This window comes from Perca fluviatilis, chromosome 19, assembly GCF_010015445.1.
Source record: "Perca fluviatilis chromosome 19, GENO_Pfluv_1.0, whole genome shotgun sequence".
Lineage (NCBI taxonomy): Eukaryota > Metazoa > Chordata > Actinopteri > Perciformes > Percidae > Perca > Perca fluviatilis.
Genome location: NC_053130.1, coordinates 25,074,764 through 25,090,372, shown reverse-complemented (window position 1 = coordinate 25,090,372; position 15,609 = coordinate 25,074,764). Strand labels below are relative to the sequence as shown.

The 15,609-nt window shown below is 39.3% G+C and overlaps 2 protein-coding genes across 2 annotated transcripts; both read right to left on the bottom strand.

Annotated features, from left to right (window-relative positions):
• Positions 1-1,302: 1,302 nt before the first annotated feature.
• LOC120547833 (androgen-dependent TFPI-regulating protein) lies at positions 1,303-4,459 on the bottom strand. Its single transcript, XM_039783532.1, has 6 exons — positions 4,117-4,459; positions 3,862-3,987; positions 3,668-3,769; positions 3,439-3,554; positions 2,759-2,910; positions 1,303-2,667 (listed from the first exon to the last, which is right to left on the bottom strand). Exons 1-6 carry the CDS (start codon positions 4,267-4,269, stop codon positions 2,630-2,632), a joined length of 687 nt encoding a protein of 228 aa, XP_039639466.1. The 5' UTR covers positions 4,270-4,459; the 3' UTR covers positions 1,303-2,629.
• A 1,143-nt stretch (positions 4,460-5,602) lies between these two features.
• Positions 5,603-15,159, bottom strand: fam83ha (family with sequence similarity 83 member Ha). Its single transcript, XM_039784171.1, has 6 exons — positions 14,805-15,159; positions 13,207-13,658; positions 12,942-13,106; positions 11,243-11,367; positions 6,981-11,058; positions 5,603-6,879 (listed from the first exon to the last, which is right to left on the bottom strand). The coding sequence occupies exons 2-6, from the start codon at positions 13,648-13,650 to the stop codon at positions 6,868-6,870; spliced, it is 4,824 nt and encodes a 1,607-aa protein (XP_039640105.1). The 5' UTR covers positions 13,651-13,658; positions 14,805-15,159; the 3' UTR covers positions 5,603-6,867.
• Between the last annotated feature and the right edge of the window lie 450 nt (positions 15,160-15,609).

Sequence of the window (15,609 nt, the reverse complement as noted above, 5' to 3'; positions counted from 1 at the left end):
AATGATGTCAACATTATATATAACAAAATACGTATTTTTAACACAGGGAAATGTTACCCCAAATGTTCCAGTATCATTAAGTATATATTTTGATTGTTTATGTTCATGTATTCACATGTAAGCAGCATTTTATTGTTGTAGCAGGTCCAGGTGGAGCTAAATTGAAATATGTTTTATACTTTTGGGTTGTTTATAACATTGTATTGTATTTTAAAGAATATTTTATAGACTTATATTTGCTATTAAAATTCTAAATAACTACAGAAGTCAAAAAATAGCAAACAAGTACAATTTCCACTCAATGTAGTGTAGTAAAAGTATAAAGTTAAATTAAATAAAACTACTAAAGTAAAGTACAAGTACCTCAAAAATATACTCACGAGTACATTTACTTAGTTACGTTAAACTCCTGGTGCTTCACAACACATGCCATTAAACTTTGAGTGGACAGACACCACAGAAAGGGACCGTAAAGGTGTCAGGTTGATCGATGAATTATTTAAAAAAAAATCTATCACTATACGCAGATCCAAAGTATTTTGGGGTGTAGATAGAATTGAAATGGCCAGGTGGTGACAGGTGGTGATTTTTTTGTTTCTCAATGCTGCATTCAAATGTGACATCATACGTCATGGGCCAGGCATAAATAACTCTTTTCTTTTATTTCTATTTGTAGGTGACAGACAGCTAGATTCTAAACTTCAGACTGCGTCAACAATGAAAGGCAATAATAGCCCTCTTTCCATAACAACACCCCATTTTACGTAACAGCATGTGTCTCATAATCAACATCTTTCAGACAAACAGGTGCTTGTTGAAATGTAGTGTATCCTGTATTGCTGGTTTGCTGGGGTTTTTCCCTTGTGACTTACGTCTCAGAGCAGGAGGAACTTATTTTGCTCACACAAGTTACAAATCAGCGCACAAGCAGGACAGAACGAAGAAGAAGAAGAGAAACATGTTGCACTTGCTGGGAGTAAGTAAAAACTCTTTATAATTTTCTTCATGACAACGAATCCCATTTTTTTTGTCTGATGAGGACTGTGATCTATATGTAATTTTGACTGGTGTCTTTAAAATGCTCAGACCGTTGTTGGCCTTCTCTTCATCATAATGTGCTTTTCCAAAGGACTCAAAGAGGTGAGCAAACCTTTACAGTGTTTCTCTTGTGCATTATTTTGTGTTTTAAAATGTAATTTGGATAAAGAATAAGACACATAACTCAACCTTTAAAAGACAGAAACAAAAACTACACTGCAGCTGCTAGACAAAGTGACCAATGTAAGGAAGGAGGAAATGAAATGTGATTCTCAGAAATGATTTATTTCTTTGACAGGGAATTTATCCTAAAAAAATACAGTATCCTGAATCATCTGCCAACAGCATGAAGGTGAGTAACTATCCAAAGTTAAAATGCTGCCATTATTTATGATAATTAAGATGATATATTTTACATTCATCTCTTTGACAGAAGGATCTGAGTGAAGAAGACGTGCATTTATTGGCCAAGATCCTTTCAGTTGGATTGGTGGATGCAGATCCAAACTATCTCCACCATCTTAAAGGCTACAGAGACTTGCATGGCGCATGATTTCCTCTAAAAGAAGACCGCAATAAGGCCACTTACAGAGATGAATAGACAGCACACACTGTCTCTGGATTTAACCATGGATATGTGATGACATCAAATCAAGGCTCTTCAGCATTGTGTTTTGGATTACCAAAAGTGCAGTTATTCCTGCAGCCCCTCCAGATGTTCCATGATTAATGGAAACATATGCACTTTATTCAGGTCAAACCTGACATTAGTAACCTCCTCTTTGCGCAGAGGAGAACTCAATGCTGCTTAATATGGACGTGATCATATTGATGGTGGATCCTGACTGCTTTCTTTATTGCCTGGCTGTATACTTTGTGGGAAAAGAGCATCTGATATGTTACATTCAACAGCCACTTCTTTTTAATCAGGAAATGCATAAAATGAAAATATAGAAACAGGACGATTGCTTGTGCTGTTGCTGTCAGTGCTACTTGCTTCATTATGCTTGCTTTGAAGTTTAAATTGCATTATTCAAGTGTTTGTATGATGTTAAATACCCCTTGGTGTATAACAATGTTACACAATGTATGTTGTATACAGCTTCAGCACAGATTAACCCCTTTAAAGTGAAACTATGTAACATTGGCTTCACAGCAGCTACTGTGGCTACAACTGACAGTAATGGAATAATGCTACAGCTAGATTTTAGCTGAATGCTGAAAGTAGTTTACTGTTTGCTTAACAGTAGTTTAGCATTTAGCTAAATGCTTACAGTAGCACAAGCAGAGAACAATCATGTAATATAGTAATGTGCGTTATACAGCAATTTGGTTTACTAACTTTAGCCATCAAACGCTACTGGTCATACTCATACCCAATGACTGTATAAACACTGTCATAACCAGACCAACAAATGCTGTAGCAGCAAAACCCCTGAGTGTATTTATTTGAGCAATGGTGCCTTTTTATTGCTTACAAATTTAACTTTTTGAATTAGAAAGATGAAGAATGTGTTACATCTTCTTTCAAAACTTTAATGTTTTTTTTGTGATTACTGTTTGACCATTTTGAAGTGGCTGAGAGGCTGAATTACTTTGCTTTTGTTTTCATTTTGTTCATGTCCTTACCTAGAGGAGACAAAAGAGAGACAGAGATTAGACACAAATGGACATGTGATTCCATGTTTGTCTCTATAGTGGTAATGTTAATGTATCTTACTCCAGACATGGCTGTTGAGCTTGTCTCCTATCACGTAGAGCACTGTCACCACCGACATGTTAAAAAAGAAGAAGCCCATCAAGCCAGCGGTGCTGAAGTGCCCAAGAAGGGGATACACCCAAATTCCAACTGACAAGTACACCCATATAATCCTGCAGAACATGTTCAGAGAGAGATAAACTGTATCTGTCAGAAGATCTTGTACTGACTTGTCTCAAAGAATTAGTCTTGTGCACATATGTTCCACCCATTGACACTGAGGACTGTGATTGTAAGATTGTATCAGGAAAAAATTCAAAAGAATAAAGAATGTCATCGACAGCATACGGTAGAACTGAGTTTTGTACCATCAGACACATGAGAATCTGTAGGTAGCATTACGGAATGTGAGCCAACTATTGAAGGTTCGAAGGAAGCTTTTACCCCTCAAGCTGTTTGCATTGTGAAAGGATAAACACTGCTGCACTGGACTAGTCTGGACTAGTTATGAAAAGAACATTTAGTTACTGCTGTGCTTTTAGCCCCATCAGGCTTTATGAAAGATTCAGTCAGCTTCAAATGCATGTTATAAATCAAGAAGAATTTCATTGTTTTAAATACTGTGATATTTGTGTGTAAACTATATGCCTATTAAATGTTTTGTCAAGATTCTGTTGTGTATATGCTGACGTTACACTTACCAAGATAAGTAAGCCAAGCCCACACCTCCTAATGCTGCCAGTGCATGTTTAGTCTGTGGATAGATGTGAGGCTGCACCAGCACTTCTCCCAGTAAAATAGGAAGGACAAATGTGTGCTGAGAAAACAGTGTGTGAATAACTCATTATGAGTGATTGTTTATGGCAGGAGAATCAAGATCATTCAATTTTGGCATACGGTAGTTAAAAAAACAAAAGCAGATTTACAGACCATAGCATGGTTTATCCAGGGAGGGAAGAAGGTGTCAATAGTTGCCGGGTAGACTAATTCTCTGTCATAGGCAAAGATGGTCCAGAAAAGTAGAACAACAAACTAAATGGAATGCATAGAACATGGAGTTAATGTGTAGCACAATTCTATTTTATGATTAGAAAAAGCAAGATTTTTAAACATTTGTTTCTCACCATGCCCACAGGGAAGGCAAAGACAGAGAAGAGAAGGTCTTTACATCTGTTCAGAGTACTCTCTGACTTTTTCGCAGGTTGTAGATCATTCAGTGCCGCCAGTCCAAAGAAGGACATTTGTAATAACTGAAATATTACAAGCCACACTATTGTTTTCCATTATCCTTTTTTTTCAAATCTGCAATATATGTTATTGTACACCAATGTATTAGTCCTACTGCTATTATTACTAGATGATATGAGTAATGTACTTACCAAATTCAAAAAAGTAAGGTACTTCCAAGGTCCTCCATAAACAAAGATTCCTGGTGGTAGCTTCTCTTCATTCTTAGCAGCGAGACTCTTCACAACGAAGGCATACCAGCTGAATGCTGCAATATGGTACCCTCTGCTCAGGGTTGAAGTCATTCTAACGTAAGCTTATACTGATCCCAGACAAAAACCAAAGTAAATTAAACACTGGCAAAAACTAGTTTTCAAAGTGTGAGTTTTCTCTTCAAGATTGAGGTACCTCGGGCAGTGTGGGTTCTTTAAAGATTAGTGTAATTCAGCACAAGCTTATCGAGATGTTTGCAAGCGGTGGGGACAAGAGGCCCACTGTTTCTCATTATATATCCTAGTCCTTCTTGTATAACCAATGCCATGTAGCATGTGACTGGTTGACAATTTATTCACGGTGAGAGCTTTAATGGTTGCGTAGTGTTTTGCAAGAGAAGCTAGTTAGGTAAGTGAATCAGTTTCATATGAAAAATACACTTGAACTGCTATTCACAGGATAGACTAGTCCAGACACTGCCACATTTTGCTCCTTATAATATCAATTAGATAATACAGTTTTTATCTGTTGTTTGACAGATGAAAAATAGACACAATCTTGCCTTTCTTTGCGTTCTGGTGAATATTAGGCGTGTATAAACATGTTGAGGGATTTGCATGGCACTAGTTACTGATACTCTTGGCCTGAGGGTGGTGCTAGAGAAAGGTTATTGGGGTGAGACACAGGCCTTTTGTAGGCTTGGGAATCACAGAGTAAAAGTAAGTCATGATTTGATACCACCATGACATGTTACCTAAGATGTTATGATACACATGATTCTCATTCAGCTGCAGAACAGAAAGACGTGTTCGTTAATTCACATTGGACAACTGACTTCTAATCATGTCATGAATTAAAAAAAAAACATTTAAAATGTCATGCTCATGTCTATTTTTGCAAGTGTTTAAGACCCGATTACTCATAAACTGGATGTTTCCAGGAAGTACTGTCTTTTGCAGAACAAGTTATATATAAGTTGTATATTTTTAAATATGAGTATATATGGGTCTTATTTACAGAAGACATTTTAACATATTACAGTAGGAAAAGCACAGGTGCGAATAATCAAATTAATGATGGTCTAATTCCATTTAGCTGCTTCAGTTTGAGGGTCCTGGTATTGTGCATGATGGCTCACTCTCATGTCTTACTGAGACACTTGAATAAAACAGAGCCAGCGTTAATGTTATTAGTAACAACTGTGCTACGGCAAATTCCACAGAAGTGTACTTATTGTGGCAATAAAACCTTTTCTGATTCTTTTTCCACTATGACAAGTCAAAATGTCTGCTGTGAAAAACATCTATAAGTGATATATGTGAATGACTACGTTTTGTCTCATTTATTTAACTGAACCAGTTAAGCTTCTCTCAGTAACTTCCTTTTGCAATGTCAGCACACAGAAGCCAGAAAAAAGTCAACAAATTTTTAGGAAATTTTTATTTACAAATTGTAAGTGTTGCTGAAGTCAGGTTTCATAAATCCATTCTGAAAAAGTGTAACTTCCAGAGCACAGTTCTACATACTATTGTGTAAAGTCTTTGTCGTTCGGAATTCCTTGTTTCGTATGTATGGCAAGTTTTCATTTAAAAAAAGCACTTTTTTAGAGACAATTAAAGGGCTCGTTCCAGCAAATTACAAAAAATAACCCCTTATGAAGTCACTTACCTCTAGTGGAATCTAGTCATGCAGGTAATTTTAGCTTTACATGGCCAAACATAACATTCAAACACTTAAAACGCTACATATTTTTCCTAATGTTATTTTGTTTTACAAATCATCAAAATAAAATAATTTAAATGATTCAGGTAATTTGGGTGAACGGACTCTTTAAGGCAACCAGGTGCCGCTTGGAAAACATTTAACCTCAATGACTCCTACTAGAAAATGGTCAATAGAAAAAATAAACAAAAAACATTACACAGTGTACGGTGTGCAACGATTTACTATATAATTCTTATTGCAGGTATGTCATGTTTAAGATGCAATTCTGTTTCAATCTCAGGTTTGTTCATAAATTTCCAATTCTATATTTGATTCAGATTACAAAGAATTAAAGCTACAATTTATTTACACCAGAACAAAAACAGTTCTACATGGATATGAATTTACATATTCATTTGTTTCACAAACACATGTATTTATCAACATCTTTGTTTAACGTGATTGTGAAATACTACAATATAAACTACAGAATATTACAGTTTTACAAACTGACTAATGTCTATTATACTTTTACATCACATTTTGTCTTAAAACCAGCTAACATTAATGTAATGGCTGTCAGTGCTGTACAAAAGGCAAGAACAGAGACAACCTGTTGCAAACATTGCACTTTACCCATGCAGTCAGTAAAAACCTATCTGATCACAAACATCTAGTCTCAGTCCATGTTCCATAGGAAGAAACCCTTTGTTGGTCATGGCACATGTAATTGGGACATCAGGTTCGCATTCATTTGCATTACTGATAGTTTTACCCTTTAAAGTTCAGTGCCGCGATACAGGTCCCCTATTCTCCGCATAATATGCCTTGTTTGCAGAGAACAAACAGAGAAATCCCATTTCTATTAAATGTCTTTGGTGAGAAAATGTCTTGGTCATCATTTCAGTTTTTAACCGACTTTGCTTCTTTCTACACGCATTTAATGTGCTGCTTGTTGTATTCACTCAACTTTCTTTGGATCCCATTTAAGGTGCCATCTGTGAATGTAATGGAGACACAATATGATTTACAACCGGGGCAACACAACTTGCATTTCAGTAGGTAATAGGTAAAAACTATGGTGTTAATGTATTCATACCTCAAATCGGCTGTAAACTTTCCTCTCCTTTCTCATGCTCTGAATCCTCTCCAGCAGCTTCTCACGCTCCTGGCTTGTCTTAGGCTGACCTTTGTTAAGTAAACTGATCCCTCTTTCTTGCTCCCTTTTGGCATTTTTGTCAGCTTTGTCTTCTTTCTCATCATCGGTGACGGGAGACTCTTTGGCAGCCTCATTCCTGCTTTGGTTATTAGCAGAAATCTGCTCCAAAAGCAGCTTTGTATCGTCTCTGAGGTTGCTGCTTGAGAGCACGTTGGCTGTGGATGATTGGTAGCGAGACTGGCTTGATTTTGGCTGCTTGGACTGTGGTGACAGAGGAACGACTTCATCTGATGTGATCTCTGGCGGTTCAGAGGAGTTATTTTGCCTTACTTGGTCATTTGTTTTCTCATTGCAGACCGACTCCTGTGTAGTAGCTACTATATTTTCCTTATTTGAGGCCTCGGTATCATCAGTTTTTTTCTCACCAGGGTCAGGTATTTTAGGCTCTTTGCTTACTTCATTCTGACTGTCCATATTACTATTTTCAGCAGTTACAGGTGACTCTAAAGAATGGGTTTCAGAAGTCACAGATTCAGGAGTTTTGCATGGCAGATCAGGCTCAGTTGGGCTAAACGTTTCTGTTGATGAGAGCTTTGGAGTTTCGGTTGAGTCTGTTGCAATCTGTTTGAGAAGACTTTTAGTATCTGAGGGGCTGTGCAATGCAGTCAATGTTTTTTCAGCCTCAGGGGACAAAACTGATCCAACTGACACTGTTAGAGGAGAAGAACGTGATACTGTGTCAGCAGGAGAGGGGGGTGGGGATCCTGTCAGGTTAAGTTCGGAGGGAGGGGTCACTTGTCTTTCTGACTGGGAAGGAATAGGAGTGAAGTCTGGGTGGACAGGAGAGCTTGTTTCTGCTGGACAAGGCTTGGATGGAGTGTCTGCTGGGGAGGGGGTAGGAGTAATCGTCTCATTTTGAGCAATTGTGGATTTACTTTCTGGATCAGATACATTAGGTAAACATGATTCAGGCAATGAAGGGCTAAGGCTAGGAGTTGTGCTATCAGCGTTGACATCCTTTGATGATCCAAGACCCTCAGATTCCTCTCCAACACCCTTTGGAACAGAGTTATTTTCTGATTCAGGAACATCTTTTTCTGGAGGTGTAGGAGCACACGATTCTTTAGAGTCTGTCTTTGTACTGGACTGCAATGAGGATGTGTTAGGCTCTGAACCAGCAGCACATGTGTCAGGAGAAATATCAGATTCCACGTGTGCAGAGTCAGCTGCTGAAAGGGTCTCGGGTGATGTCAATTTGGAGGGTTCTGATGGTGAGGGGCAGACAGATTCCTGTAGATTTGGGGACAATATGCTGGATGTTAGAGTTGAGCTTGAGTCTCCTGGGGTCCCATTAGAGGATATGGTTTCTGCTGGAGTGGAAAGAGAAGCAGAGCTAGAGGGCGAAGCAGTTGGGCTCATCTGTGAACCAGAATGTGTCAGAATGTGATCAGAGGAAGATCTTTGGCCCGATGGGTTAGAGGAGCTGAGTTCTGATCCAGCGTGGTGTTCTGTTGGTAGCACCGGAGGAGAGGAGAGGCTGGTTTCTGGTTTCTGAGCTGATTCAGGATTTTCAGTGTTCGAATCCAATGCAGCAAATGCAGAAGATGGTGGCACCTCCACTGAACTGGGAGTGAGTGAACTGGACTCCTTTGAGGTAGAATCAAGGCTGTCACTTTTATCAGTACCTTGTGCAAGAGAAGGAACACTAGGAGTAGCATTTGTTGGCGTAGGTGGATGACTGGGGCTACTCGTTTTTACAGCAGGATTTGACAGCTTTGGCTCTACTGATGGTTCGCTCTGGAGTGCTTCTGTTTCTGCAGGAACAGGCAGAGTTGCTGCTGATTGGCTGCTCTTCAGCTCTATATTCTCTGAATTAGGTGAAACAATAGTTTGTTCTTGTTTACAGCTTTTGGAGGTATTGGGATCAGTCTTGACCTGACTGTCCTGCTTGTTAGTCTTATCGCTGGCTTCTAAAGATACACTGACTGACTCACATGCTTCTGTGGATAGTGTTTTCCCTGCATCCTCTGCATTAGCATTTTCTGCTAATAAACCCTCAGATGTTGAAACATCAGCCCTCTTTTCTGAGGTTTCTTTTGGTACAGGTTCCTCCTTTTTAAAAGTCGTGTTGTTTTTCAGTTCAGTTGGTGGTTTTATCTGAGCCTTCTCTTTGACCTTTTCAGCTTCTGCAGCCTGTGCAGCTTTGCGTTTTGCTGCCAACTCTTTGAAAAACATGAACCTCTTATCAGGATCATTCATATCTACATACCCTGGAGTGGTGAGCAAAGATTTGTTTGGTTGTACTGGTTGATCAGCTTCAGAAGCCTTGGATCGGGGCAATGATGGCGAGGAATTTGCTTGCTCTTCATCTGGTGGTTTTAATGATTCTTGTACCTCTGAAAGATCCTTTGAATTTTTGTCTTTTGCCGATTCTTTATCATCCGGTTTACCGTTTCCATCATCTGGTTGGGATGGGTCTGTGGCAGCGTTATCGACGGTGGCTGACTTCATGTAGCGGCTCCATTCAAAAGGTTCTCTTGCAGACCTCCTTTGTCCCAAAACAAAAGGTAGTTTTGTCTGTTCTGCCTCATTTTTATCACTTTCCTCATCCTGTTGGCCTGAAGCAGTTTTGGTATCTGGAGTATGCTGCTGGTCCAGAGAGCTGAATATCAGAGAGGATCTTAACCTCGAGCTCCTCGGTATTGCTGCGTTGTATTTCCTACGGAACGACTCCTCCCTTCGTAGGAAAGCAGTTTTTGGTTCCTTTTGCTCGGACTCCTCTATCTTTTCCACTTCAGTTGTGGATGATGATTCTGAAGGTGTCGGTGTTATTTTGGTTTCTGCTTCTACTGCGGTAGGTTCATCAGGCAATTTCTTTGGCTGTTCTCGTGCAGTAGTTTTGGCATAACTTGGCATCTGACTTGCCCTTGGTATTGCAGGAACCTTAAACTCTCTGACATTAGGGATTTTAGAGACTGATAAATCTATGCCTGGTGTTTGCTGTATGGGGTAAGGAGGCTCCTCAAAAGTATCCGGTGCATAAATTGGGGCCGATGGCAGGCCTTCATCTCCTGGATTATCATATGCACTGAGGTATGAGCTTATCCTCCAGTTTCTTAGCCCCCGTTTCACCATAGGATCCTTGCGGTCAGCGTTAGGCTCCTGGAAAAACTGCTTCTGATCAGTTGGATTTGAGGGAGGGGGAGATGTATGATAGGCATGCGGCTGGCCTAAACTCAATCTTCTAGGGTGGGATGAGCCAAACGGTACATCTGCTGCTGGTAGTAATTTCTCTGAGCCCTGTTCAAAGTCTGTATTTCTGGTAGATGCTAAATAGTTAAGCACTGGGTCAAAGTTATCAGCTGGTTCCATCTGTTGTGGTAAACCAGGTTGAATAAAATGCTGATCTGCTGAATGAAAGTCTTGGTTCCAGAACTTGTCATAGCCACTGTAATCTGCTTCTTTTTCTGGTCCCGGCTGCTGCACCCTGTAGAGCGGCCTTCCCTGGTTCTCAGGCTCTGGCATTCCCTGTTGCTGCAGGAATGGGTAAGAGTTTCTACTATGAGTGCCTTCAGCATAACTGTGACGTTTGAAGGCAGGATTTTCCATCATGGGCATTCTGATGGGTCTCTGATTAAAAGACGGGTCCATGCGAGATTGCTGGGATGTAACTCTACCGTACATATCTGCAGGGCCGTGCATGGATTCCTGCTTTTTATGGGGCATCATTCTCCAATCCACATCCACGCGTTCATCATATGAATGTCTTGGCCATTCCTCTGGATGAGCCGTGTCCAGTGACTGACGTTGCTTTTGCTCTCTATACATTGTTCTTTCACTTATTGGATATTGCCTCTTTTGTAAAAGGCTAAGCTCTTCCATTGGAATGACATGTTCAATAACCGCCGGTTCAGACTGAGCAAACAGAATCCGGAACTCTTCATCAAAGGTTGATACAAGCTGTCCAAGGAAAAGGTGTGCCATACAGCGGTGGAGCTTCTCAAAAGACCACATGAAGCTGGACAAAGACATGATAAGTAGGAATTACTAGAAGCACCTAATTCATGGCATACACACGTCTGTTTTTATGCAAACATTTATAAACTGAATATATTCACGAAAACATAACTTAATCATTTAAATCCTAGTGTGGTTTGAAGTGTAGAGGTATGGCTTTCTGTGGCAGTTTCAAATGTGTTCACCTGTAGTTTCCACTCAGCACTGCCCTGCAGTCCGTCAACAAGAAGCGATCCATCATCTGACCTTTGAAGGATTTCCCTGAGCGGCATTGATATGTGATGCCCGACACTGTTCTCACACGTAAACACTGCAAGACACACATCAAATCCCCCAAACATGAATATATTAAGCAGGGGTAGTACATTTGGTGGTGTTAATGTTTTAATTGCAATCCAAGCTAGGTGGCAGCATTGCTTTGGCACATAAAAAAAAAAAACACTACCAAATCGGAGATAGAAAATAGCTGCATTTCAAGTTGCTTTTTACATTAGTATACAGTTAAAGCCATTTCTATCAATGGGGAAAGCTGTCTATATTTACTGCAAACATCAATGACAATACATATTATATTAATTAACATCAATACAATGTAAATCTGCCCGGTTTGTTCAATGCCTTCATTTGAGGACAACATAGCTTAGTGTTATATAAGTTTATAAAAGTGAACATGTAACATATAGCATATGAAGTAAATGACAAACAAGGTAAAGCAACACACAAAAACAAAACATCATAGACAGCCTTGATATAGGTTTGATATATTGCATGCAAGATTCACATTGCTGGACAAAGCAAGATGAAGGTTTTATTAAATAGCTCAATAACTTCGTAATAATAGTATGTAATACATATTTAACTAATGTTAGTTATCTCAAGTCAGTTAGAAGTGCAAGCCAGTCACGTGATGTTTGGAAAGAAAAGACTGATATGTTTTCTTTGTTTGTATGATGGTGTCACCTCTAGCAACAAATGTTATGTGTACTTCCACTTTTTCTGTTGATATCGACGGAGCAACCGCCAACTAATCTCATGACTCAATACTTTTCCCTGCTCTGTCTGTGGCTCTCAGCCCCAAGCCCATTCCACCCTACTGATCTTTAAAAACGGGTCACAAATACAAGCACAGATAGAGCTGAGCACTGTAGTTTTTAGAAAATGTTACTCAATCAGGAGGAAATGGTGCATTTGTTGGGGACATATTTTAGCGGCGGACTAATACACATTTGGTGCTCTAGTGAGTATTTCCAGCAACAGTGACTCAAAGTAAAATACAGTGTTCTTTGGATATAGGAGAACATGGCACCAATTGCAACATTGTGGCTCAATAATCTGTTTTTAATACTTTTTTGGAGCTCCATGGCACACATGAATAAAACTGTAGATACACATCATACACAGACTTGTTTGTAGGATCAATTCATTGTTGTTTGGGATTTTTTTCACTGGGTTTGACAATAAGAAATATACAGACTATCACCAGACTTAACCTTTAAATATAAAAAAAAACCTATAACAACTAACATCAGCATGTTTTTATGTTTTTCAGCTTCTGTAGTCAAAGTAAGATGAATATTTGTAGATTAGTGGTTAGTTAATATTAATACATTCATAAATTTCTTTACTTGTTTTTTAAAGGAAAGAGATCACAAAAAATTACTAATATTTAAAGTATTATTATTATTATTATTAATTACTAATTAATTTACTAATACTACTACTAGTTTCAGGTTAAGATCTTTTAAAAACCTTACCTGTGTGCTGTGTTGATTGGGAGTATTTGAAGGAAAGGGAAAGACTAATTTAAAATTTAAAATTTAAATGCGTAAGCAGCCTTTTCTGTTTTGATATTTGGATTGATTTTTTCAAGGAATATGCACTCACTTGAATGTTCTGTAGGTTGACTCTGCAGTTGGACACCATGCTGAAGAAGTGATGCGCATTCTGCTTGTCTAGAAGAATGTAGACGGCAACATTCCTCATAGCAGCATCGAGGATATCCGCAAACATGTCGACATCAGTAAACATGTCCATGACTATAGCAATCACCTGAGGAGATACAATTAAAAATGACACTGTCAGGAAGCAGGACACTCCAAAGACAAGTTTAGCATGAAGTCTCCCTCCGTCAAGAAAGTGAGAGATCTACCTGCTGAGCGTTCTTGATAAGTCGCCGGGCCTGTTCCTTGATACTCGGCATGTTTTGCTCTGGGGGGTTGACCAGAGTGGTGACTTCTGTGGGCCCAATGAAGTGGTGCAGCTGAGGCCAGCCAAGGTCCAGGCCTGGGGCATCCAGGTCAGAGTGAATGGGCCAGTAAGTGTCTGAGGAGCCATCTCCTCCAGTGTCCACAAAATGTTGTTCAGGGTAGTTGCTCTGCTGAGGGAGCTGAACAGAGCTCTGAATATACTGAATCTCAGTTGACGACAGGAACTCCACCACATCTGCTTTCTGGAGGAATTGATAGTATCCCTCCAAGTCGTCCTCAATCAGTGAGTCAATAGCCAAGCGGTACTCTTCCCGGTAGTGAGGGGGGAGGTAGTTGGGGTCCAGGGGGTTATCCCCAGCAGAGGAACACTGAGAGCGATGTGCCATACTGTAATCTAAAGACAGGACGAGGGCAAAATTAATTTACTGTGTGAATCATTTTCACAGTACACATCTGTTTCGGTATCACCAAATAGCACAACAATAGCAGCTAGATAATTCTAAAACGATATTAATCTGCAACAATTTTGATAACACGTTAATTTTTTTAATCACTTTACAGGCGAAAATGCCACAATTTCACTGATTCCAGCTTCTCAATGTGAATATATTTTTTTCTGTCTTACATTATCGTACATTCAATACCTTTAGGTTTTGGACAGTTTGTCCGTCAAAACAAGACATTTTGATGACATGCCCTTGGGCTCTTGGGACTTGTGATGGTATTTTTTCAACAGTTGTTGACAATAATCCTTGCCTGCAGCCCATACATTCATGATCATCGTTTATTGTCTTTCAGAGGAATTATGAAAGTGAAAAAGAAAATGATCACATCACATGCTGTTGTCCCTATGAATGATTACTATAGTTTTTGTTTTACATTGGATTGAGCATCATTTTAACAATTTTATATGTGATTTTGCCAAATTGTGATGTATATTATATCATGTAAAAATTACATTAATATCATATTTATTCCAACATTCCACCTTTAGCTAATTTTACCACAGTCATTTTAAATTAAAAGGGTTCAACTAATCCTGTTCAGATGTAGAAGAGATGGAGCCCTTACCACAGGGATCCTCTCAGTTAGAATACTAGCGACAGCAAAATGAATGAAGGAAGAAGGAATCTAACCACAGGATAGATGGGTTATGGGTGTGGCTCCTCCCTCCGGCCAGAGGCCCAAAAGTCTCCATTTGCAAGTTCATGTAAAGCCACATATATAAGAAGTACCGAGAGGAAACGTCACAGCCCAAACAAAAACACCAAAAAAAAACACGACTGACAGGTCGAAGTTAAGACAATAAATGACCTTACATTAAACAGCTGTTGGACACTTTAAGTGTTAAAAGTCCAATCCAGAATGTTTCTACATACTTTTCCCTCCTACTGAGACCGAGATAACATATCAGAAAACTTTAAAGCCGGGTAGCACTGTACCACAATATGCGCGATAGCCATATGATAGACACGTCAACTATCCTAAACTACGTATCCATAAAACACCGTACAAGCCTGACGTTATTCGGTTAACTTACCCCACTGATATTTCGTCAAGCTTCTCCTCGGTTAAACTTTAAACCCGTCATTTTGCCTTCTTCACCATGTTTTCCTTCACAACTGCGCCGTGCTTCTAGTCCAGGTGGGACTTGTCGAAGGTTTTCTGTAACATTGCTTTTTCCCCGTAACCCAGCTAAACCAGTTTATTGTCATGCTTGAGGCATGTTGGCGAGGATGTTTAGAGACAGCGCACAGAGAGAACTGACTTGCTGTCGACCGCTAACGCCCCGCCTTGACTTGAGCTCCAAAGTTTGTTCACTTCTTGTGCTCTTCTCACAGCTCTGTGTCCATGCTTGTAACTCCCAAGGCAGCTGCTGAACTCTGCACATCTGTTATCTGTCCACCGCCGCTCCAGCCGAGTAGGCGAACTGCTGCTGTGACGTCACTGCTAATTACTTTACATCAGGCAATGGCCTCCTACTCATATTCATTCATGTTTAAAGCATTTGTCATAACTCACTATGATTTTATTCTTCAATACATGCAGACATCCTCACTTGCCTCCCTCCTTTAAATGTATAACCCAATTTTATTGAGTGATATAAGAAAACAATTTTTTTGTTGTCATTGTTATTATTGTCATTCTTCTAAATTAAGTGAAAGTAGGCCTATAGACTGATATTAATGGAGCTACTGTAATAAGAAGTGACCAAAAGGATACCACTTTCTAATGAGGCACCCTGTAAAAGGTTTATGAGATGTAAGTAAAAGCTTTATTAATGGTTAATACATTATTTAATAAGGCTTTTAAGAACAACCATCTATTACAACATTAATAAAGCC

Coding starts and splice junctions, on each gene's coding strand:
- LOC120547833 (XM_039783532.1), bottom strand. CDS start 4,269: ATGACTTCAACCCTGAGCAGAGGGTACCATATTGCAGCATTCAGCTGG. Junction 3,770..3,861: donor TTGCCTTCCCTGTGGGCATG/GTGAGAAACAAA, acceptor CATTCCATTTAG/TTTGTTGTTCTACTTTTCTG. Junction 3,555..3,667: donor CCTGGATAAACCATGCTATG/GTCTGTAAATCT, acceptor CTGTTTTCTCAG/CACACATTTGTCCTTCCTAT.
- fam83ha (XM_039784171.1), bottom strand. CDS start 13,650: ATGGCACATCGCTCTCAGTGTTCCTCTGCTGGGGATAACCCCCTGGAC. Junction 11,368..12,941: donor TCAACCTACAGAACATTCAA/GTGAGTGCATAT, acceptor TGTGTCTTGCAG/TGTTTACGTGTGAGAACAGT. Junction 11,059..11,242: donor GTGCTGAGTGGAAACTACAG/GTGAACACATTT, acceptor GTCTTTGTCCAG/CTTCATGTGGTCTTTTGAGA.